The sequence below is a fragment of the Schistocerca serialis genome, chromosome 4, assembly GCF_023864345.2.
Source record: "Schistocerca serialis cubense isolate TAMUIC-IGC-003099 chromosome 4, iqSchSeri2.2, whole genome shotgun sequence".
NCBI lineage: Eukaryota > Metazoa > Arthropoda > Insecta > Orthoptera > Acrididae > Schistocerca > Schistocerca serialis.
Window position 1 is genome coordinate 512,796,821 of NC_064641.1, and position 23,245 is coordinate 512,820,065.

Below are 23,245 nucleotides of genomic sequence, written 5' to 3' on the forward strand. Positions count from 1 at the left end.
ATCCTGCCGCCTTAGGCTAGTATTTTGTTAACAGAGAGCTACTGTTTGATTGATATAGCCAGCATCTGTACCTGATTTAAATTTCATTTAATATAGCTCGTATGTCTTAGCTTGAGCCACTGCAGGCGAGACAGCAATACCAAGTATGAAAACATTAGGTAACATTGGCATGCTTGTCGTTCTGTACAAATCAAACGAGACAAATAAGAGCCTGCTATTATAAGTATTATGTCCTTGGCTGAGGAACCATCGTGAAAGTCGCTTCATGAAAATTAGGAAAATCACAGGAACTCTGAATCTGAAAGGCCTCTCAGGGTCCTGTGTCCTGACCACCTGCATAATGACTGATCAGGAGCCTGCTTTCCTAACACTGGCGTACACCTTCTCGCTCTGTAAACTTTGAAGAGGGACATCGGCAAGTAGCTCTGTTGTTCCGAGTTTTTGTTAATCATATAATAACGTCCGGTGAAATGATTATCATAATTTTCTGACAGACTGTAACACTGTGCTGAATCGCACTCCTGTCTAACTGTTGACATTAGTGGGGAAAACCCTCATCAGTTAAGCTATTCACGCACATCTCAGTGTTCCAGTTTGTCAATATTTTCGTCCTCCATTATCAGTTCCTTTTCCAGAAAGTGATTGGAGAGCTATAAAAAATGAATTTAAAAGCTTCAAATAAAACAACTTGATTAGCTTGCGTAATTCGAAAAGTTTCTAAGATATTGAGCGACATGGAAAAGAATTAGCAAGTTATCCTACAAGTTTTAAAACCACGCGTGAACTTTCCGTATCACTTCATATCACATGGATGTTATTCAAGGAAGCTTAGTGTATGTTATTTCTTTATGGTAAGACAAAGACTGTACAATCTGATACAAACAACATACCCATACTTAGCGAAATTGGTCCAATGTCGAAGTACCCTTCGACGCACTTGCTCCTCCTCTGACACTGGATCAAAGCTGTACTCAGTGTCCTCCCTGAGGAAGAGGAACGGCAGCTCACCGGAATGTTTCACGCCTGAAAAAATTGGAAACTGCTAGTTTCTAACCTTCTCAATTAATTCCAGAATGGAGGGTAAGTGTTGCTCTAAATTACGGTGCCTATCTAAAACATGTTTTGTGCAACATTCTTTTCATCTATTTTAATTACTGGGGTATATTTATCAGACCAAACAGACGTAATTAACATAATTTTGGGAGGGGTGACCAATATAAATAAGTTTTGCCTAAACTTGAAAGAGTTTAATGTATTCAGGGACTGATTCACTTTCTTAGGTCATCGTTAGGCGATAGCAGTTGACTGACGCAAAACAAGCAAAGTGCATATAAAAGTTAATATATTTACATCCGTCGTGGATTCGAAAAATATAAACAAGAGCATATCTGCACTTTTAAACATAAAGTTAATCCTAGATCACAAATACCTTGTTACATCATATTTCCATAAATCAAGTTGAATCCTATTGCCTCTAGATTTTAGGGTCCACCTAAGTAGTACAAGGGCGATGTTCCAACATATTGTGTGTTAACATCGTTAGATGTCACTACCTTCTTCACATATAGGCCAAAAGGTGAATGTATAAAATTAAGAGAACTTGTGTAACACTGACAGAACTTTTACACTGTCTAAATTAAACACTACAGAACAACGTAATATAAGCTGTGGTAAACCAGGCTTACTGAAAGCAAAACTGTTTTCAATTCTTCTATTAGTTATTACCACCTGAAATTTTGAAAGAAAACTTTGAATTTATTCTTAAACACAGAACATCGAAGATGTAAAATAAAATCAAATTCAGATATGCAGATAAAAAGGTTTCGTTGTGTAAGACTCTGTAGTTTTCCAAATTAGTAAATTTAATTGAACTGCAAGCATTGAAAAAGTTTCTAGAATGAAATTTTCACTCTGCAGCGGAGTGTGCGCTGATACGAAACTTCCTACCAGGTTAAAAATGTGTGCGGCACCGAGACTCGAACTCGGGACCTTTGCCTTTTGCTAGCAAGTGCTCTACCGATTTTTTCTTTTGGACTACCCCCCCCCCCTTTTTAATTTTTTGTTTTTTTGTTCTTTTTTTTAAAAAAATAATAGTGTTTAGACCTCTTCCACTTGAGACGTTGGCCCCTATCACCCATTCAACCCTCAAAAACCCACCTAACCTAAAAACAAAAACAGAGCTTGTGCCACCGCCATTTTGACTCTAAGGCTAACTAGGACGGCCATGCGCCACCACTTCAGGCTCCACCCACAAACAAAAATTAAATATGCCTCTGAACATTTTATTAAAAAAAAGAAAAGGTTAAAGGAAGGGGTACTATACTTTATTACACTTTATTTGTTGTACATTTGTTCTTATGTTTTCATTTGTAATTCTTTTCTGTTCTACATTTTTTCTCGGGGGTGTCCACAGCAGACAGACGGCGGGATGTCCTGGTCGTCTTCTCTTTCAACGAGGTGAAACACCCTATAATTACCGTCGATGTCTCTCATCAGTCCTTTATGTTCGATATCTCAGTCTCTTCTCATACCCAATGGTCTGGAGGCCGCCTACACAACTACCCCATGTAATTCGCCAACAGCGTATCATACGACGCTTTGCGCCGTAAAATCGTGTAGTTACTCGTAAAATAATGCCAGTAATCTAACAACCCTGCAACGCTCTCGTAAAAAAGGATGATAATGCCATACCCTTAACCCACACCGTGGTGTTATGACGAGTAGCAGGGGAGTAAGTGATGTCGGGATGGATCAGCTCGGTGGGCTCTACGGACTGAGGCGTCCGTCGCAGCAACAATGCCAACAAGCGCCGTGTGAGGAGCCAGCAGTCGGTAGTCGTGCCACAAGTGAAACGGTGCATATCGGTGTCGACAGCGGCGTATCTAGGGCAGAGAGGATCCTCGGCAAGCCGTACCATGTGTAAACGTAATCGGGCGGGGAATTTTTCAGTCGTTGTCATATACCACAGCGCCATGACCATTATGGGAAAGAAACACACCCGCCTCCATCAAACTGCCGGATGTCGGCGTTCAACCACATTAGCAGGCAGCGTCCGTTGAAAGTAGCGGTAGAAGTCCTTGGTTCTAGGATCCCGCGCGGTCGGCGTGATACGTCCAACAGGAATCGGCGGACGGAGGGATTGAGGCACCAGCTTCTGAATCAGTGTATGAGGGAGGGTGTCCTTGTCCGAAGTACGTAGGCGATGCATCGTCCGCAGGAAGAGAGCGAGCGCCCTGTTGTGCACGTTTATCATTCCAGTGCCGCCTGCATGTGTGGGCAACGTTAGCGTCTCGTAACGGTTCTTGAACACCCTACCCTCGCTGATGAAATGACCGAAGGCGACTGGAACTGCCGGCCGCTGTTGTCAAGCGGTTCTAGGCGCTTCAGTCCGGAACCGCGTGGCTGCTACGGTCGCAGGTTCGCATCCTATCTCGGGAATGGATGTGTGTTATGTCCTTAGGTTAGTTAGGTTTAAGTAATTCTAAGTATAGGGGACTGATGACCTCAGATGTTAAGTCCCATAGTACTTAGAGCCATTTGAACCATTCGACTGGAACTTGGCAGCTACCGTAGCGGCCATCAGGAGAACGTGCGTGTAATGATTAAGTTTCGGAGCGGGTTAGACGTTGACAAAATGTACACGCATGATCAAGTCATGAGTTGGAAAGTTATGGAGACGAATTTGCGTGCGGATCACATTAAATAGTCTGCGAAACGTAGCTGCTACTGTACGATGCACGTTCCCATGGAAGGTCACCCCCAAACACTTCATCGCCGGGACTTTGGTAATGGGCACTAGCGTACTCAAATGCAATCCTCTGCCCATATCTATGTAGTGCGACTTTCGCAGGTTGATACGGCTCCCGGCCACCTCTCCGTATTGCTGAAGCCACGTGATCACCCTACATGCATCATCTGCCGACCTCGCCAAAAATGCTACATCGTCCGCGTAGGCACAACATTTGAAGCGCACGTGGTGGAGGCGAATGCCCTCCAAACGCTGTCGTAGACCATGAAGTGCAGGCTCGAGGGCGACGGCGAAGAGAAAAGCTGACAGGGGACATCCTTGTCGCACTTAGTGCTGAACAGTGAATAGTGGCGAGTGGTAGCCATTGACCAGAAGTGTGGAAGGGGCTCCGTGGATGAGACGGAGAACCACACCTGCCGATATTGAGGTCAGTCCCATGTTCTCTAAAACAGCCTAAAGGAAATAATGCTCAACTCGGTCACATGCGTGGTCTAGGTCAACCACCACGAGGGCACCTTCTAAGTGGCATACCGACATGAGCGCCACCACATTTCTATAAGAGCTTTACGCCGTGTATATGTTACTGCCACCTCCCAGACATGTTTTGTCGGCATGAATGGCATCTTTGACAATAACGAGGAGACGAGCACGAAGAATGCGAGCGAAAAGCTTGTCAACGGCCGGAAGTCTTGCGGTCTGCACCCCCCCGCCCCTTTGGTTTTGGCACAGGGATGATCATGCGCTCCAAAAATTCGGGGGCGGGGGGTATGCGGAAGTCCGGATCCAGGAGTTCATAGCACATCTGCCGAAAAACTTCCCCATCAAGTCAGAAAAGGAGCTATAAGATTCAAGTGGAGGACCGTCAGGTCCAGGTGATTTGTTTCTCGCGCTCCGCGAGAGGGCCATGTGCATTTCTTCCCACGTGGTGGTCTCCTAGAATGTGGCGTCGCCTTGCGCCCTACCCGAAGGTGGCAGGTCGTGCACGACGTCCTCAATGTCATTGTCATGCTGTTGATCTGGTAGATAGAGAGTGCGGTAGTAATCAGTGGGGGCACTGGAGATGGTGTTGTATGTCTGTGTGCGTTGACCGTCCGCAGAAATAACTGCCATGATGAGTCGTCTTTTACGGTGTCTCCATTCTCTGAGGATGTGATAAAGAGAGGCACGTTCCTGTGGGATGGAATTTTGCAATCTCGATCGAACCTGCATGCCATCCAATCTGTCAGTCGTGATTAGCAGAAGCTGTGCCTGTGTCCGGTGGATGGCCATTTGGCGCTCTGGGGAAGTTTGTTCCGACGCTAGTTCCTGGAAGACTGAGTAGTAAAACTCAGAGCTGGATCGGAGCCAAAGCACCTTGTCTCGACCATACGCCATGAGCGTGCAGCAAAAAGCTGGTTTGGTTCAGTATGTCCACCATCGTGTTGTGGAATCATATGTATGACGCTGTCGCTCCCATTTGTGCCAGGTATCAGTGACGGCTACATGGCAAGCCTCTTCCCGGAGAATGTTAACGTTAAGAGTCCAAGGTCCTCTACTATGGCTTGTCTGTTGTGGCAGAGTCATGGCGCAGATGGAGGCCTGATGGTCAGTGAATGCAGTGGGCCACAGGTCACCACCGGCAGTTCCTGCCCGAAAACCTCGGGAGATATAAATACTGTCCAACCTGCTGGACTGGTGAAGCGTGTATATCCGCGTCGGTCAGCGTGGATTAGCATCCATGTATCTTGCAAAGCGAGATCTCTGACCATAGCATGAAGGGCTAGACATGGAACGTGGTGAGGGATCTGATCCTCAGGGCGCAAGACGCTGTTAAAAGTCCCCACCCACCACCAGTTGCTCTATAGCGCCTTGAAACAATGGAGCTACCTCAGTGGAATAACAGATTGTTCGCTCTCGACGCTTCGCAGTACCAGACGGGTCATACAGATTCACAAGGCGGACTGCGCCGATGGTGAGCGCAATGTCCCTCACTGATATCAGAAACTGAATATCCGTTGGTTCGATGCCATCGTGTAGTAGTATGGCCGTACCACCACCACCCTCAGATGATGGGTTGACGTAAGACGCGTATCGGAGGAGTAGATCAGGCCGTACCCCTTGAAGAAACACGTTATCATTGTCCGCCGCTCGAATCATGTCCTTTAACTGAGTTTTGATCGTGGGACTAATACCGTTGACATTGACTGTACATATCTGATACACCTGGGTCACTGGATAGTACGATGACGTATCCTGCAGTCGTTTAAGCCAGTATGTTCCTTGTCGTCCGTCCGACCATCCCTGTCACGTGCACCGTATGTATATTGATCGGCTGAGACAAGATGTCCGTCCGACAATCCGCCGCCACGGGCATCTGGTTGTCGCTCGAGTCTGATATCATTCTTTCCATTTCCATCTCAGACGCCCAATCACCAAGCTGGAGGTGTGGTACGTGAGGTGACGCAAGACGTTAATCCGATGTCTTAGCCGCAAAATCGCCAGGGGGCTCGTCGGTGAGATGAGCATCGTCAACTTGGCTTTGTCCTTGGGCGGACGTTGCCAGCAGCGAACCAGGAACCGTTGGTGTGAGGTCGACAGCCTTGGCCGCAGATGGATTTTCCTCATCCTCCTGCAACGTGTCACCATCTCGCGAATCATTTCAAGCAGACAGCCTCCTCTTCTTTCGTCGCTTGGGCGACCTCTGCTTGCGGGAATGCGTGTCCACGTCCTGTGGATCACGGCAAACAGTAGGCACCTCCCAAATCTCCGTGTCAGAACTCGAATCGATTTGCTGATGATCTCCTTCCTCACACGGCTGGGGTGCAGAGATGGCCGCTGCTGTCGAGCACGGCGACGGTACCGATGAAGGCTGCGTCGTCGTGGGAGCGGAAACCGGGCCCGCGGAGGTCGGCAACTGGAATGGAACAATGTCCACGTCCGACATGTTCCTCACTGCCTCAACGTATGTAACAGGCAGCGTTGTCAGTTGCAATGGCGGATTCGTGTCTGCAATTGGTATCTGCAGGCTACAGAGCGTATATGCCCTTCCTGCCACCACCCTGTACAAGAACCCTGTTGACCGTCATAAATGACGATCGCTCGACAGCCACCAACGGTCACGTACGATGGGATGTGTTTAAGCAGTTCGATTCGCACCTGATGCGCTCCATTCAGTTCATGAAACGTTTCGAACGTATGCCACTTTTCTTCTACATGACTTAATACTTGGCCGGCCGGAGTGGCCGAGCGGTTCTAGGCGCTACAATCTAGAACCGCGCGGCCGCTACGGTCGCAGGTTTGAATCCTGCCTCGGGCATGGATGTGTGTGATGTCCTTAGGTTAGGTAGGTTTAAGTAGTTCTAAGTTCTAGGGGACTGATGAGCTCAGAAGTTAAGTACCATAGTGCTCAGAGCCATTTGAACCATTTGAACTTAATACTTCCCCATAAGGGCGCAGCGCGTTCACGACAGGCGTGGCTGGAACTTCAAACGGCAGCTCGTAGATTCGTATGTTCCGAACTCCGAATTCTGCATGGTCGACAGTCACTACACCCACGTTGCCATCCGAGTGGTGGAAATGATATCCATTGGTGGAACGGCGAAGAAGTCGTTCGGACGCTGCTTCATCGACAAGTTTCAGGTGAACTGTGCTGGAGACGATCGAAAATGTATACCAATAAGTTCCTGTGGATAGACATGAATGACTTCACTCAGGAAACGCTCTACTTCGTATGCCTTAGGTCGTGAAAAGTTACCTTAATCGTGGCCTTTCTATAAGAAAGCGCCATCGTCGTTAGAGGTGATCTGTTTACACTGCAATACCGCTGCCAGAGCGAGTAAACAACGGCCCGCACTCGGAGCGCCGCAAAGAGCCCCGCACACGTCCGCTTCTCAACGCGGCTGAGAGCCGACTGTCCGATTGAGCTACACAAGCACTACTCTATGGGCGCCTGCAGTGAGCTGGTCCGATTGAGCACTGTGCGCGTTGTGGGTGCGCCGCCACCCGGTACTCGCGCCGCGACGCCGTCTGCTGCACGGTCGCCCCGGCGGTTCTCGCTGGTGGCTTGTATCGCAGCTGCGCGGACGTGTCGGCGCGCGCGACATGTCCTCACAGCTTCGATTCCGCCAGTACCTCGTCTCCTTCTGAGCCGTGTCACGGCTCAGCTCATTTGATTTATCCGCGAGATTATTCACTTGTTTTCGCCACAGCGATAGGGGGCGTGATCGCTGAGCGCTGTTGGCGCTGGTGCGCGAAGCAACAGTTTTGGAGGACGGCTCGGTCGGGAGATGGCGAAAGGACGAGTCGGTCAGTCTCGGCGAGTCTGTTCAGTCGGTTAGTCGCTCAGTCTGGGAGTCGGTGTAGTGAGGTGACAGAGTCAGTCAGAAGGCAGACACTCGCATGTTAGTCGGTCTGCTCTAAGGCTCAGTCGCTGTTGGGTTGTGCACTGAGCCGGGTTCGTCGTTACTCCGCGGTTGGACGAGTTGGCAGTCAGCAGCAGCCAGGTCCGCACGGTGTAAGTACGCGCCGGGGCCGTGGTCGACGCAGACGGAAGGCCGTTGGTCGATCGGTCTGCAGGTTGTCGTATGGCGACAGGACGGAAGTGGCTGGGAGTTAACTGGTGCCAGCCGTTAAGGACTGCGATAAGATGGCTGTTTGCGAGCATGTGGAGAGGACGGAATGCTCGCTTGCTTAGGGTGGTTCTCCATGACCAGCTGTTGCTTGTTGGGCCTAGCACTCGAGTGTAACAGGAAACTGCATTGGTATGGTTCTCGTCACCTGGCTAAGGCCGAAATTTTCATATACTTTTATTATATTTCATGGTCATTACTTATTATGGGGTTGGTACTTGTAGCCAACATTTTGTGATTTGGAATAATTCAGAATATCATCTCGTGCCAGGTGTCTACTGTGAATAATTCTTAATTTGTTTCATAGTGTATGGCACGATATCCACTATCATCGATCATTTTATGAAAGTTCTGTCCTAATTATTATTACATTACATCTTGTTAAACTTGGTGCGTTTATATTGCAAATTCCCTAATTCTACTAATACTGCTTGGGATACAGATTTTGAGCTGTGTTGTGCAGGCACTTAAAAGGACAGTTGTGAGTGAGAAGCACACTTGAGTGTGTAATCTTTTTCAGTTCCATTGTTACGAAGTGACCATTATTTATATTGCGTGATTTGTTGGATTTTGTAGTGAGTGGAACTTTAATTGGTGTTATTCTGTTTTGTAGAATGTTTTTCGTGGCAGCATTTGAGAATCAGTTGTTACACGAAGTTGCTAGCTCTGAATTGCCACCTCGTTAATCAATCATTTATTGACTGAGGTGTTTGTCTGTCTGTAGCAAGTAAGAGGCAGCAACTGTAGTTTCTTAGTACAAAAACTGTTATGCAGAAATTTGAATGGGAAAAAAGGGCAGTCATCTTTTATTATAAAGTTGTTTTATAGCATGTTGGAAGATCATTATTTTACTAACAGTACCTTTATGTAATGTTTCAGAGTGGGGCTGCATGTTCTTCTGGAGAATGTTACAAGAAAAATTTTTCTATTGCTAAAATTAAAAAAAAAATGGTTCAAATGACTCTGAGCACTATGGGACTTAACATCTATAGTCATCAGTCCCCTACAACTTAAAACTACTTAAACCTAACTAACCTAAGAACATCACATAACACCCAGTCATCACGAGGCAGAGAAAATCCCTAACCCCGCCGGGAATCGAACCCGAGAACGCTACCGCACGACCACGAGCTGCGGGAGCTAAAATTTCCTTTAAACTGTTAATTGCATTAACTTAGATGTATTATTGTTAAATAATAAATTTGTGTCAATAAGGCTTGGACCAAATAAATGTGCCTACCCCTTTCCCATCCTGGGTCTGCTACCGTCGGTACATTACACCTTCCTTCCAAACTTCACGGAAGCTCTGGTTCGCAGAAGAGCTTTTGTGAAGTTTGGAAGGTAGGAGACGAGGTACTAGGGGAATTGAAGCTGTGTGGAAGGATCCTGAGTCGCACTTGGGTAGCTCAGTCGGTTGAACAGTTCCCCACGAAAGGCAAAAGTCCCGAGCTCGAGTCTTGGTCAGCCATCCAGTTTAATCTGCCAGGAAGTTTCATTGTAAATGTGGTTGGATAGCTTGACAGTCTTGTAAAATCGCGTCATGGTTTTCGTGTAAAGGTCTCAGAAAACTGTTTTTCTTAGCTAAGAGTGAATTTACAATGAAAAGAGACTGTCTAGCAATGACAACTTACTTACTCATTTACAGACAAAAGAATGCACAAAAAATAACATAAAAACAATGTAGCAAGCAATTGGGTACAAAAATTTCTTCATTGAAATATACGGTCGTGGCAGCAGTCACGCTTTACTGTTATTTGAAAAGAAAAGAAATGTGCCTTGTAAAAACTACTGTTTGTATTTACCGTTACTGATTTTACCAAAGTACTGTACGCCCTTATTAGTAAAGACAATTACGTCAAAACTTTTCAATTACAACTTTTTGGTAGACTGCAGACGGCTCGTTACTTTTAGAATTTCGCAGCTGAAAAAAAGGAATGAAACACTTTTTCAGTCTTTCCTGAAGAGCATCACTACAGTAATAGGAAATCTTTACCTTTTGTTTCAGAGACATTTGTCGCAGCACTAATTACAAAAAATAGGTTTTTTTCTTTTCAACCAACACTAAATGACTTTTGAGCACAATGAGGTAGAAATGCAACAGAAGCTATGGATACAGAACCACGAAAACAAAACTGCATCATTGCTGGAAATTCGCGCTATAATAAAGTTGAATTAACTTCGTCAGACACAGGCTCATTTTTCGTACAATTTATTTCATAAATGAAATGTTTACTGGAAGGGGAGATTTCGAATGTGAAACATTGTGCTTTAATATACGGTAAGACGCACTGACGTAAGTACAAAACTTCACGTATTACGCACTGAATAAAATATTAACTCTAACAGAAGAGGGAAGAAGTACACTATGTGATCAGAAGTATCCGAACACCGGGCTGAAAATCACTTCGTGGCGCACTCCATCGGTAATGCTGGAATTCAGTATGATGTTAGCCCTCCCTTAGCCTTGATGACAGCTTCCACTTTCGCAGGTATACTTTTAATCAGGCGATGGAAGGTTTCTTTGGGAATGGCAGCCAATTCTTCAAGGACTGCTGCACTGAGGAGACGTATTGATATCGGTGGGTGAGGTCTGGATCGAAGTCGGTGTTCCAAAACATCCCAAAAGTGTTCTATAGGATTCAGGTCAGGACTCTATGCAGGCCAGTCCATTACATGGATGTTATTGTCGTGTAACCACTCCGCCACAGGCCGTGCATTATGAACAGGTGTTCGATTGTGTTGAAAGCTGCAACCACCATCGCCGAATTGCTCTTCAACAGTGTGAAGCAAGAAGGTGCTTAAAAGATCAATGTAGGCCTGTGCTGTGATAGTGCCACGCAAAACAACAAGGGGTCCACTACACACGCTGGTAGATGACGTTCTCTGGGCTTTCGCCAGACCCATACCCTGCCATCGGATCGACACATTGTGTACCGTGATTCGTCACTCCAAACAACGTTTTTCCACTGTTAAATCGTTCAGTGTTTACGCTCCTTACACAAACAAGGCGTCGTTTGGCATTTACCGACGTGGTGTGTGGCTTGTGAGCAGCCGCTCGACCATGAAATCCAAGTCTTCTCACCTCCCGCCTAACTGTCATAGTACTTGCAGTGGGTCCTGATGCAGTTTGGAATTCCTGTGTGATGGTCTGGATAGATGTCTGCCTATTGCACATTACGACCCTCTTCAACTGCCGGCGGTCTCTGTCAGTCAACAGACGGCCTGTAAGCTTTTACGCCTTTATGCTGTACGTGTCCCTCCACATTTTCACTTCACTATCACATCGGAAACAGCGGACCTAGGGATGTTTAAGAGTGTGGAAATTTCTCGTACAGATATATGACACAAGTGACACCCAATCACCTGAACACGTTCGAATTCTGTGAGTCCCGCGGAGCGCCCCATTCTGCTCTCACACGATGTCTAATGACTACTGAGGTCGCTGGTATAGGATACCTGGCAGTAGGTGGCAGCACAATGAACCTAATATGAAAATCGTATGTTTTTGGGGGTGTCCGGATACTTTTGATTACATAGTGTATAAAGTTACATGCAACTTTCCAACAGCAATCCATATAAATCTCACTATTCCGTTTTATATTTGACGCACTGAGTAAACAATAACTTCATAATCATAAAATAAGAGTATTATCCTAAACGCATCTTTACGACAGCCGTCCACATAACTCAATCAATTTCTCATAGTTGGCGTAACTTCCTAAATCGGACTCTTTCTCATAATCGGCAAAATTCCTGGAACCATTTCACTTCGTACAACGTTTTGGTCTTTTGTACAGTGCTATTGGTTCATACTTCAAGCGTGTTAATCTCTTTGACAAGCCTAACACTTATATAAATCATTCACAGCCAAAAACACAATTCTCTTCTATTGTCCTGCTCTACAGTGCGTTTTTGCTGCTTCAACTGTATGAATAGTAAATTGATTTTAGCTAAACTCTCATATATAGAATTCCACCGTCCATTCATATTACTGTGACCACTGCCTAAGTTCGACGTCAACATGCAATTAACACTCACAGACGGCGGATGGCAGCACTAGCATTGGAGGGTATATAAAGCCTGTCGGGGGAGCGGGGGGTGGGGGGGGTGGGGGGGGGGGAAGGGTAGGAGGAGGAAGCGGAAAAACAATGCAGTTGTTGTCGTAATAGGGGGTAATTTATCTGACGTCCAAAACGGAATGATCACTGGTTTTCGGGCTAAGAGTGGAAGCATTCCCGATACGGATAGGTTTTTAAACTGTTCGTATGCCGCCGTCGTTAAAGTATAACGTGCATGGCAAAGTGGCACAATCCAAAACCGGCTCCAAGGCAGCTGTGGTGCGTCGCGAGCCATAAATGACAGAAGCTAGCGACGGCTGGGGAAATATGTATGGCCTACTAGACTTGCAACTGTTGAGCAGCTGACGGGCTAGATGAACCAAAGGGCTGCCAATAGCGTCTCCTCAACGATTCTTCAGCGAACGTTGCTATTTGTGGGTCTTCGCTGCAGGCGCCTGGATCATGCACCCAATCGTTCTGCGAACGTTGCTAAGTATCGGCCTCCGCAGCAGACACCTGGATCATGCACCCCTCGGTGCCATTGGACGTCCACCGAGTGGTGACAGGTGGCCTTTCCAGATGACTCATGGCCGTTGGAGTGTGTGGCGTGAAACGTCTGAAAACAGACATCCTGCAACAATCATCGGAAGGTTGCAGGTCAGAGGAGGGAGCGTTATGGTCTGGAGGTTGTTGCAGAATTCTGTGGATGATCTCCACGTTCCGCAAGGCACGGTGGATCAACACAAGAATGCATCTGTCCTCGGAGACCGTGTCAACTCCTACACGCAGTTTATTTATCCTCTGCACGATGGCATATACCAGCAGGACAATGCCACGTGTCACACAGCTTGCATTGCATGCCCGTTGTTCGAAGAGTACCAGGCCGTTTATCGTACTTTCTTGGCCACCAAACTCCCCGGAAAAACTCAATCGAGAATCTACAGAATCACCTCAACCGAGCTGTTTGCGCCATAGATTCTCAACCGATAAACCTAGCGCAGCTGGCAATGACACTGGAGTCGCCATGGCTCCACATCCCTGTCGATATCTTCTAGAACCCCATCCACTCTTCCTGCGCGTCACGCAGTGATGGGCGCTGCAGAAGGTGGTTATTCAGGTTTTCACAGGTGGTCGCTTTAAGGTGGTTTGGCAGTGTACAAAAGTTAAGTAAAAGATCCTTATACCTTTTCTCTCACAAAATATTACAATGTTTTCAATTTCATAGACATGTGAAATAAATCATGAAAAATACACACATTACAACTATGTTCTGGCTACCAAAAGATGATGTTTTTAATATTTATAAATAATATGGAAGAGTCAAGTGGTACAACTACATAAACTTTTCGTCCAACCTTATAGATTTGGAAAGTACAACAAAAAACAGCTAGGATTTTACAAGTGCTGTTGTGCAATGTATTGTTTGTTATAGTTTATCGACAAGAACGTTACTGAGTACTTAAAACTCCCAACAAACAAAATAGAATTCACATTCGAGCGAGGATGCAATTTATTGAAACTAATACAAATACTGATTTAGAATGGAAGAGAGGGCAACTGTTACTAATGTTACAGTGTCTGCAAGCCCTTTGTATCCACTGGGTCACAACTATGAAACTTTCCACTCATTGACGTATCTCTTACCCTATCCGCACCAGACTTTCAAATACTGTTCGTACCTACGTCTGGCAGAAATTCAGGAGTGCCCTGCAGGCAAGCAGAGTTACACGACCGACTACTTGTGCAATCCCGTGCTGCTGGTGTCCAATGCAGTTCTTCCAGTGTTCTGATCAAACGGCCGATATATATGACAGGTTGTGTTGCAAAGGGATCTGATACAGTTCCTACTTTCAGAGGTCCGTGCAGACTTTCGTGCTTTAAGAAATTCTCTGCTCCCGGAATACGAATGTAAGTATGTGATGGTAAATGTAAGAGTATAGTGATCTGATACACAAATGATTTTATTTGCATACGATACAGTTCCATACGATTATAGAGAAATTGTACGATTCATATGAAAAGAAATCATAACATGATGATGTCTTCCTGGAAATGGCCGGATATCTGTTTGTCAGTTGTTTACCGCAGACGTGTTCTTGGTATACCACACTGAACCCTTGTCCGTCTACTTGAATTTTGTATACGTCGGTCTCTGAAGAACGAATGTGGTTGGATGGAACAAGATCACAAAAAGCGACACTAGAAAACAAAGAATCTAACGCAGCCTATTGATCCTAGAAGTACGTTGCAGCTAAACATAGAAATTTCCGTTGCCAACGTGTTTGGGGTGGAATTTGTCGTTTGACGGATGAACAGAGTTGGAACCTAGAAGACCTAATGAAAGCCACGAGTTTGTATTACCGAGCCCCATTGGTTGGAGAATTTATCACCGATAATCCAAGACAAGGACGTCATTGGAGGGCTGTCATGTTGAGGGCGTGCAAGAGTGAAGATCCTTACTAGCCGCTGCTACTCTGTGTTGGTATACCTGCGAATGTCTAGCACCATCTTGTCCACACTCGCCTGGTGACAGCATCACGGGTCTTTATACTGATAATCTGAGATTAATCGCACTTCTATGTTGACGCGAGCCACACTGGTTGCTCTGGTTATAGATGCTAGGCAGCATCCCAGTATTCGCCCCTACCTGCCTCTATATACCACGCTGCAGCCTCTTCCCGGATATGGGAATCCATTGACTTTTATAAGCACTTGTCTCACTGCATAGCACTGACTAGTCATCTCCCGAAGAACAGGTAAGTTTAATGATACCAAGGCAACAAGCCTGCCACAATTTTGATGTCTGAGCAGATGGTAAGTATTTTCTTTTTTCTCAGTTAATCCTTCTTTGTAGAGATTCTGTCTTGCTGTTCATCGATGTTTCCAATTTTTCAATACATGTAGTTCGCAACAGTAATGTTTCATTATCTAATACCCTGCATATCTGTATTACATACCTAATATCTTCTCTTACAGACCTCTTAAACGTAAACTAAACCCATACGAATGAATTATCCTATAAATTCGAACCTCAATGAGCACTTTATCAAAGCAAAATTAAGACTGATGAGACAAAATATTATGACCATTGGCCGCCGCAAGACTAAATGCTGCCTGGTGGCACTCTAGATAAGCGACGTGGTACAGAAATTATATAAGCAGAAGGAAAGAAGGAAATTGGATTTAACGTCCCGACTTCGAGATCATTAGGAACGCAGCATAAGCTCAGATTGTGTGAAGGATGAGGAAGGAAATCGACCATACTCTTTCAAAGGAACCATCCCAGTATTTGATTGGAGCGATTTAGAGAAATCGCGGAAAACGTAAGTCTGGATGGCCGGACGCGTCCATTGTGGTAACCACTGTGCCACCTCGGTCGGTATAAAGTATTTAAACCGACAAACTCTGGGAGGTTGTAGGTGACATCAAAACAAATATTTTTCCCTAATGTCATTTTTTCCTAGGATTATTTAAACCGGAGGAGGCCGTATTACGATCATCAGTTGCTAGAGGGCGTACCTGTATTACGCTCTTCAGTTGTAGGCAACTGCTGTCCACCAGTGTAGTAGTGCATTACCTTTGTTTACAAATGGAGCGATACACCTGGAGTGAGTACACTGATATGGTTGGTGCGTACTACGTAGCCCACCACAACGGACGAGCTGCACAGCGGGTTTATCAACAACAACATCCTAATCATCGTATTCCACATCATACGACCTTTGTTGCTGTGTACCTACGTCTGCGTGAGACCGGGTCATTTAGCAAATTACCTGGACAGGACGCTGTCGCACGGTAAGAACGCTGTAATTTGAGGAAGCTGTCTTGCAGCATGTGGAGCGGGATCCTTCAAACAGCACTCGTGCAATTGCGCGTAACATGGGGACGAATCAGACAAATGTAAGAACAGTCCTTCGAGAGCAGTTGTTACGTCCATTTCACTTACAGCTTGTCCACAACCTGGAACCAGTTGATTATCCACCCAGAACACAGTTTTCGCAGTGGTACCTGGAGCAGTGTGAAATGCATTCTTCATTTTCATCCTCTGTGTTGTTTACCGATGAAGCAACGTTCGTGCGTGATGGAGTCTTCAACATGCACAATTCGCATGTTTGGAGTGAGGATAACGCACATGACACAGTTACTAGCGCTCATCAAGTGCGGTTCTTCGTTAATGTGTGGGTCGGTGTTGTTGGGGACTGTTTAATTGGGCTGTATCTGCTACCTAGGCCATTAAAGGGCAGGCACTACAACAATTTTCTCGCCAGAGCATTGCCAGAATTGCTGGAAGACGTCCCGCTCCCTACAAGACAACGCGTGTGGTTCCAGCATGACGGGGCGCCGGCACATTCCAGTCGTCGTGTGCATCGATTCCTGGACCGACGGTTCCCAGAAACGTGAATTTGCAAAGGTGGTCCTGTACCATGGCCTGCTCGATCCCCAGATATGTCCCCTCTGGACTTTTTTGTGTGGTGAGAGATGTGCAACCTTGTTTACGCAACTCCTGTTGCATCAGAAGAGGATCTGATTGCCCGGATAGTAGCAGCAGCAGGAACAATTCAGGATAATCCTGAGGTTTTTTCTCGCGTCAGACAGAACATGATCCGACAGTGTAACCTTTGTTTACGTGTCAGTGGAGGAATTTTTGAAAATCTGCTGTAATTGGAATTGGGTTGTGTTAATGTGTTGTCTCTTGGTCATAAAAAAATGGAAAAGTCTTTGTTGGTCTAGTTAATTTGCCGCCAGAGAAATCTTCCTCTACCGGTTTAAATACTCCTCATAGGAAAAAATGACATTAGGGTCAAATATTTGTTTTGATGTCCCCTACAACCTCCCAGAGTTTGTCGGTTTAAATACTTTTCACCCTGTATAAGCGGAGCAGAGACGAATGAGAAATCATTATAGTCGCGATTGGGGAAATCAATTGATATAAGCGTCTTTGACAAAGGGCAGATTATTATGGCCAGGCGCCTGGGATGTAACATCTAGGAGACGGCGAAGCTGGTCAGTTTTTCGCGTGCTGCTGTCGTGAGCAAGCGGCTGAAGAACGGTGAAAGTAGGAGACAACGTGCTGGGCGTCTACGGCTCATCAGAAAACGTAGAGTTCGGAGGGTTGTCCGCTCTATAAAGCAGGACAGGCGGCGATCTATCACAGGTCTGACGACAGAGTGGAAAGGTCGTACAGTCAAAGTTCAGAGCACACCGTTCAAGTGCATTGTTGGACATGGGCTTCCGCACCAGGCGACCCTTGCGTGTTCCAATGTTGACACAACAATATCAGCAATTACGATTGTTGTGGGCAGCATGTAATCGAAACTCGGCCGTTAATCATTGGAAACGTGTCGTCTAGGAGGTGGATCACTTTCCTCGTGATTCCTGGCGAATGGCTGCACGACTCATGCACTACGTCACGAACACTCGCTGATGGCCGTAGTTTTATGCTATGGAGGACAGTTATCTGTGTTTCCCTGTAGCAGTAATCAAAGGCACTGCGACAGCTGTGAACTACACCACCTGCACCGCTTCATGCTTGATGTCTCTCCCGACGGCCATGATGTCTTCCAGGAAGGCCACAATCATGCTGCAGTGATTCGAGGATCGCGATAGCGGGCTAACGTTGATGTCTTGGTCCCTAAACCTGCCTGAACTGGACTCAATGGAACACACCTGGGACGTTATTGGCCGCTTGCTTCGCGTCCATGAACAATCGACTCGCAATTTACGGGAATTGCGTGACCTGTGTGTACAGATCCGGAAACCTACCAAGGACTTGTCGAATTCATTTCACGTAGAGTCTCTGTTGAACTGCGTTCCAGATGTGAACCAACGTGCTATTAATCAGCTTGTCTTAATGGTCTCGCTTACCGGTCTCTTAGTCTCTATGGAACATACCTCAATAGATACGTGACCATATCTGCAACTGCAGGTACAGCACGCTCTCTATCAGTCGTCTAATTTTACAGATATGCTACCCGGCGGTCATGTATGCACCTCATTCCACTCCACGATATGGTCGATCCTTACTGACAGAACGCTAAGATAAGGAGGAGAGGTGCAGCTTGTGTCTAAATTTAAGAAACTGGGTCCCACCTGAGTATGCAAAACATAAAATCTTAATGCTACGCTCAAATACTTTCGTCACAGAGATTACAACAGAAAAAAATAATGGTAGATTGAATTTTCTAGTTGGGAATTATTCCGCAAAAATATTGTATTTACAAACATCTATAAAGTATGACTACACTGATGACGAATGTATTATGGGGCAACAGATTTGGCCGGCCGCGGTGGTCTAGCGGTTCTAGGCGCTCAGTCCGGAACCGCGCGACTGCAACGGTCGCAGGTTCGAATCCTGCCTCGGGCATGGATGTGTGTGATGTCTTTAGGTTAGTTAGGTTTAAGTAGTTCTAAGTTCTAGGGGACTGATGACCACAGATGTTAAGTCCCATAGTGCTCAGAGCCATTTGAACCATTTTTGCAACAGATTTGAGTAATAAGAAGATTATTTCAGTTGCCTTATCAGGCGGAACCTAATTCTCATAATGCAGTAGTCTGATGAAGATCGGTTAGCAGTCTTCACGTTAAATATAAAACTGCATAGTTACCATTATATTAATGAGTTTTAAGCTAGGAACGTCTGTATGCAACAAATTAAAGGTAATATGTGTTTTTCCAACCTAAAAATCATTAACACACTGCATGACAGCAAAAAGTAAAAGGGGAAGAGGAAACGATATAAATTTTCGCTGGTTATGCATGGTGCATAATAAGCCTATGGCTATTCGCCCTTGTAATGGCTATACGTAGTCGACCGAACCATGACGAGTATGTCAAGCCTCACGTTCTCATGCAGTCTAAAATCGAGTCACTGTCACATCCGAATGCCCCACAAATCTGGATATTTCACGTTTCGACCAGCCGGCTACACAGAGCCCCCTTTCAAACTCTGCCAGGTCCTGACAATATCTCCTTCGAAGTGTTAGCTCAACATATGACGTCGTCCGCGCCTAGTATGTACCCCACCAGGCGTGGTAATAACTTGAACATTACTAATGAGCTCTGGTGGTCGTTCTACTTGTCACATACAATTGCAAATCTAGAACTATTTACTTACGCGCCGACTGTTTGTACGTGTACGAAGTTACTTTCACATCCGATCATGTCTTCTGGATGCATTATTTTTTTGTCAGGCAGTGTCTAATATTACTAGGAACAGAGGATTTACAGATAAACAACATTAAAGGTATTTAGTGCTTACGGTTGCCAAATTTTATGATCAAATTTTCTCATTCTCACTCATACGGAACACTTGAATTTGCAATCTCAAAGACTATTTATTTTATAGTCAGAAGTGGTAACTATCATATTTAATAATCACGTAATTTAGTTTGCATCACCTTGGCTCTTTCTGAATTAAAATTAACCACTTTTGGATGTTTACTGATGCTATTGAAGTATTAAAGACAGTACTACTGAAAGAGCATATTTCTCTTTAATTTCGACAGATCTGTCCTTGTCGAGCTTTCGGAAAGGAAAAAAAAATGTAATAAACATCCACCATTCACAAGAAATATTATATTCAGACGTATTTGTGTGCAGAACTATTTCAGAAATGAAAACTATTTGAGTATGGTATGACTAGAAGTTTCTTAGAATTCTGCCATATACTGTACAGGTAAGCGCTTGTCTCTTATGGTTGAAGTCAGAAAAATAAATGGAGTCGGAAAGAAGATTTGTCGATGAAACACAGAGGAAAAATAAGTATTCTGTTATTGAGTCCGTTTTGGAAGACACCATGTTCAACTTCCTTTTAGTTAAAAAACAACTATAGCCTAATCGAGTTTCATTGTAGTATCTCGTTATATTTCATTTAAATTGTGAGTTATCTCTGCTTATCTGCAAATAGTTTCCGAAGAAATAGTAGAGGCGAAATAACACGGAATTTTTCTTAGGTCTTAGTACTAATAAGTGCAAGAAATGGAAGTATTATTGCATTATTTCAGAGGAAATATATTGAAATTTGTTTAAAGTCTGTTATCAGTCTTAATATCTTTCTAACTGAACGAAATGTTACTTAAAATAACACGCTCTTGAAATACGTTTGTGTAGCCTCTTCGTACTTACCCCATTGTGTGACGTTCACGTGCTCTCCGCGATAGTCAAATTCGTAGTAGAACACTGGCAGGTCGGCAACTTCTGTCACTTTTCTCACCAGAGCGTCAGTTGGCTCCAAGAAGCGTAGGTCGTTGCTGAACTATTGCAGTACAACCAAATTCATTGCAGAAATTGTGATATGCATAATATGTGTAATGAATTATATATTGTAGTAACACTTAGGTTCAAAAATATTTTCATTTGTACGAAAAGCTATACGAATTATGACAGCAACTCTTACGAAACTACTACTACTTGGTGTCTAATCTTTCGGTAGTAATCTAATTAAAAACGTTAGAAATTCTGCAAGAGGAAAAATTACTATATGATGGCATTATTACGATATGATAGCATTAATTTGGATTACAACGAACGCTTTCCATGTGGTATATTATCGAATAGTGAAGAAAAACACCGGAATGTGTCAGAGAAGACAAAATTCCAATTTCTGGTGACTTCATATCTCGAAGAGCGTACACGTTTTCCCAAGACTGTTTCTTAAACTATCGAAGTTACCTTATTACTTCACTTTAAATGCGAACAAACTTCAAGTAATTGTACTAGTGATGTAGTGCAGTGTGTGTGAACGTGTGTGAATTCCTAAGGGAACAAACTGCTGAGGTCATCAGTCCCTAGACCTACACACTATTTTTAAAGTAACTTAAACTACGTTACGCTAAGGACAACACACATACACACACACACACACACACACACACACACACAAACACACACACACACACACTTGCCCGAGGGAGGACTCGAACTTCCGGCAGGAGGGGCCCCGCAATTCGTGACATCGCGCCTCACACCGTGCGGCCACTCCGCGTTGTAGTACAGTGGCTATAACTCTAAACATGTTATGGCCTCTCCTTTGCCCCATCCTTTTCCAACTGAATTAGGTTTTTTTTTCTAAAGCCGTCGACTTGCACGAAACGTTGAAATTTCTCTTTCGTTCGAATAATCTGATCTTGCTTATACGTATTTTTTGTTTATCCTTTTCAGTTTAAGGACTAAGCTTTTCCTTAAAAAGTATTGTATTATGAAATCGATTGACTTCCGTCATCTTTCCCGTGTAAGAAAATAAACTTTCCTGACACTAAAAGAACATTCCGATGATTCTTTCTCAAGCTGTGGGCTATAGAAGTGACCTTTTATCGGCGTGTAACATCACGATGAACGTATCCGCGGGTAACTCCTCCAAAAAGAACGTACAGTGCCAAATTACATTCGTCATCGCCATATCCCAGCACGCAGCGTAATAGTATGGTGGGCCGTTGGGTGCACTACATGATCAACTCTGGCTTGCAAGGTCTTTACTGCAGCCAGCAGCCGTTACATTTCATACGTGTTAAGATCGGTTGACGAACCCTATCTTCGAGGTCTCTGTGACATTATGTTTCAACATGATATCTGTCTTTGTCGAAGCCAGTACTTAGAAAAGAAGGGAAAGCTCACAGGTGGAAGGAATACAGAATGTTGAAAAAGCATTCCATATTGTGAGAAATGGTAGTATGGTCGAAAAAAAGTCACCAAGGTCCAATGAAAGTGGTTTCTAAAAAGTATATCTTAACAGCTATGAGAATTTGTTCATCTTCGCTACTGTGAAGCACTTCTTTTCTGCTACATGGACTTCGTTATTGCGAACCACCTACAGAATGCAGTAAGCAAATTTTCCTTTATTTCCCATGGATACACATGTTTTAGGAGATATCATGTCTACAACTGCTGGAGATGTGGTTCACGCATATTTAAGCGCCAGCCCATTTACCCTGAAATATCCCACACAACATTTAATGCGCAATGAACTGGTCACGGAGGTCCAGTATGTTGGCTAGCTCGTTACCACGATCTTAATCCCTTCGACTTTGATTGTGGGGATGTCCAAATCTTTCGTCTACGTAGGTCCCATTAATGAAGAAAAACACTACAGGAACATGCAAAAGCATCCGTGACCTGCCTGGAGTTTGCTAGAGAGTGCGTGATTCTCTAAGACGTCTCACTTCGAATGGACACGACGTCAGGCACCTCCTTTATCAAAAAATGTGTATGAATTCCTAAGTGACCAAACTGCCAAGGTCATCGGTCCCTAGACCTGCACACTTCTTAAACTAGCCTATGCTAACAACAACACACATACCCATGCCCGAGGGAGGACTCGAACCTCCGGCGGGAGGGGCTGCGCAGTCCGTGAAAAGGCGCCTCAAACCGCGCGGCCAATCCGCGCGGACCTCCTATGTCCATGGCTCACAAGTGCAGGTCGTATTTAATAGCTAGTAGATTACTTTGGAAGATTTATTGCTTCACAGTAACAGAATAAGTGTTCTCATTTGTTGACTGCATTCTGTAGGTCGTTCATTGTACAGGAGAGCTTACAGTAGAAGAGATATGTTTCACATTTGCGAAGATAAACATATGCTCCCAGCTCTTAAGGCATGCATCTTATATCCTCTTTAACAGAACAGTCTTTTTCAAGGTTTCGTTCATACTACCACCTCTCAAAATACTGAATATTTTTAATACCCTGTTTAGCGGAAACAAGCTCGAGGAAAATATTATAGAAATAGTAGAGGAAGCTCGTGAATCTGAGATGGAAGCTATGATACTGTAAGAATCTGTCAGAGCACTGAAAGGTCTAAGTAGAAACAAGTCTCCTGGAATGGAGGATCAAACGAAGT

General features: G+C 44.8%; 1 protein-coding gene across 1 annotated transcript in view; it reads right to left on the reverse strand.

Annotated features, from left to right (window-relative positions):
* LOC126475234 (acetylcholinesterase-like) overlaps positions 1 to 23,245 on the reverse strand; it is a 140,036-nt gene that overhangs the window by 20,309 nt on the left and 96,482 nt on the right. The window contains 2 exon segments of the mRNA XM_050102912.1: positions 891 to 1,023; positions 20,538 to 20,667. Of these exon segments, the coding sequence (XP_049958869.1) occupies positions 891 to 1,023; positions 20,538 to 20,667 (263 nt within the window).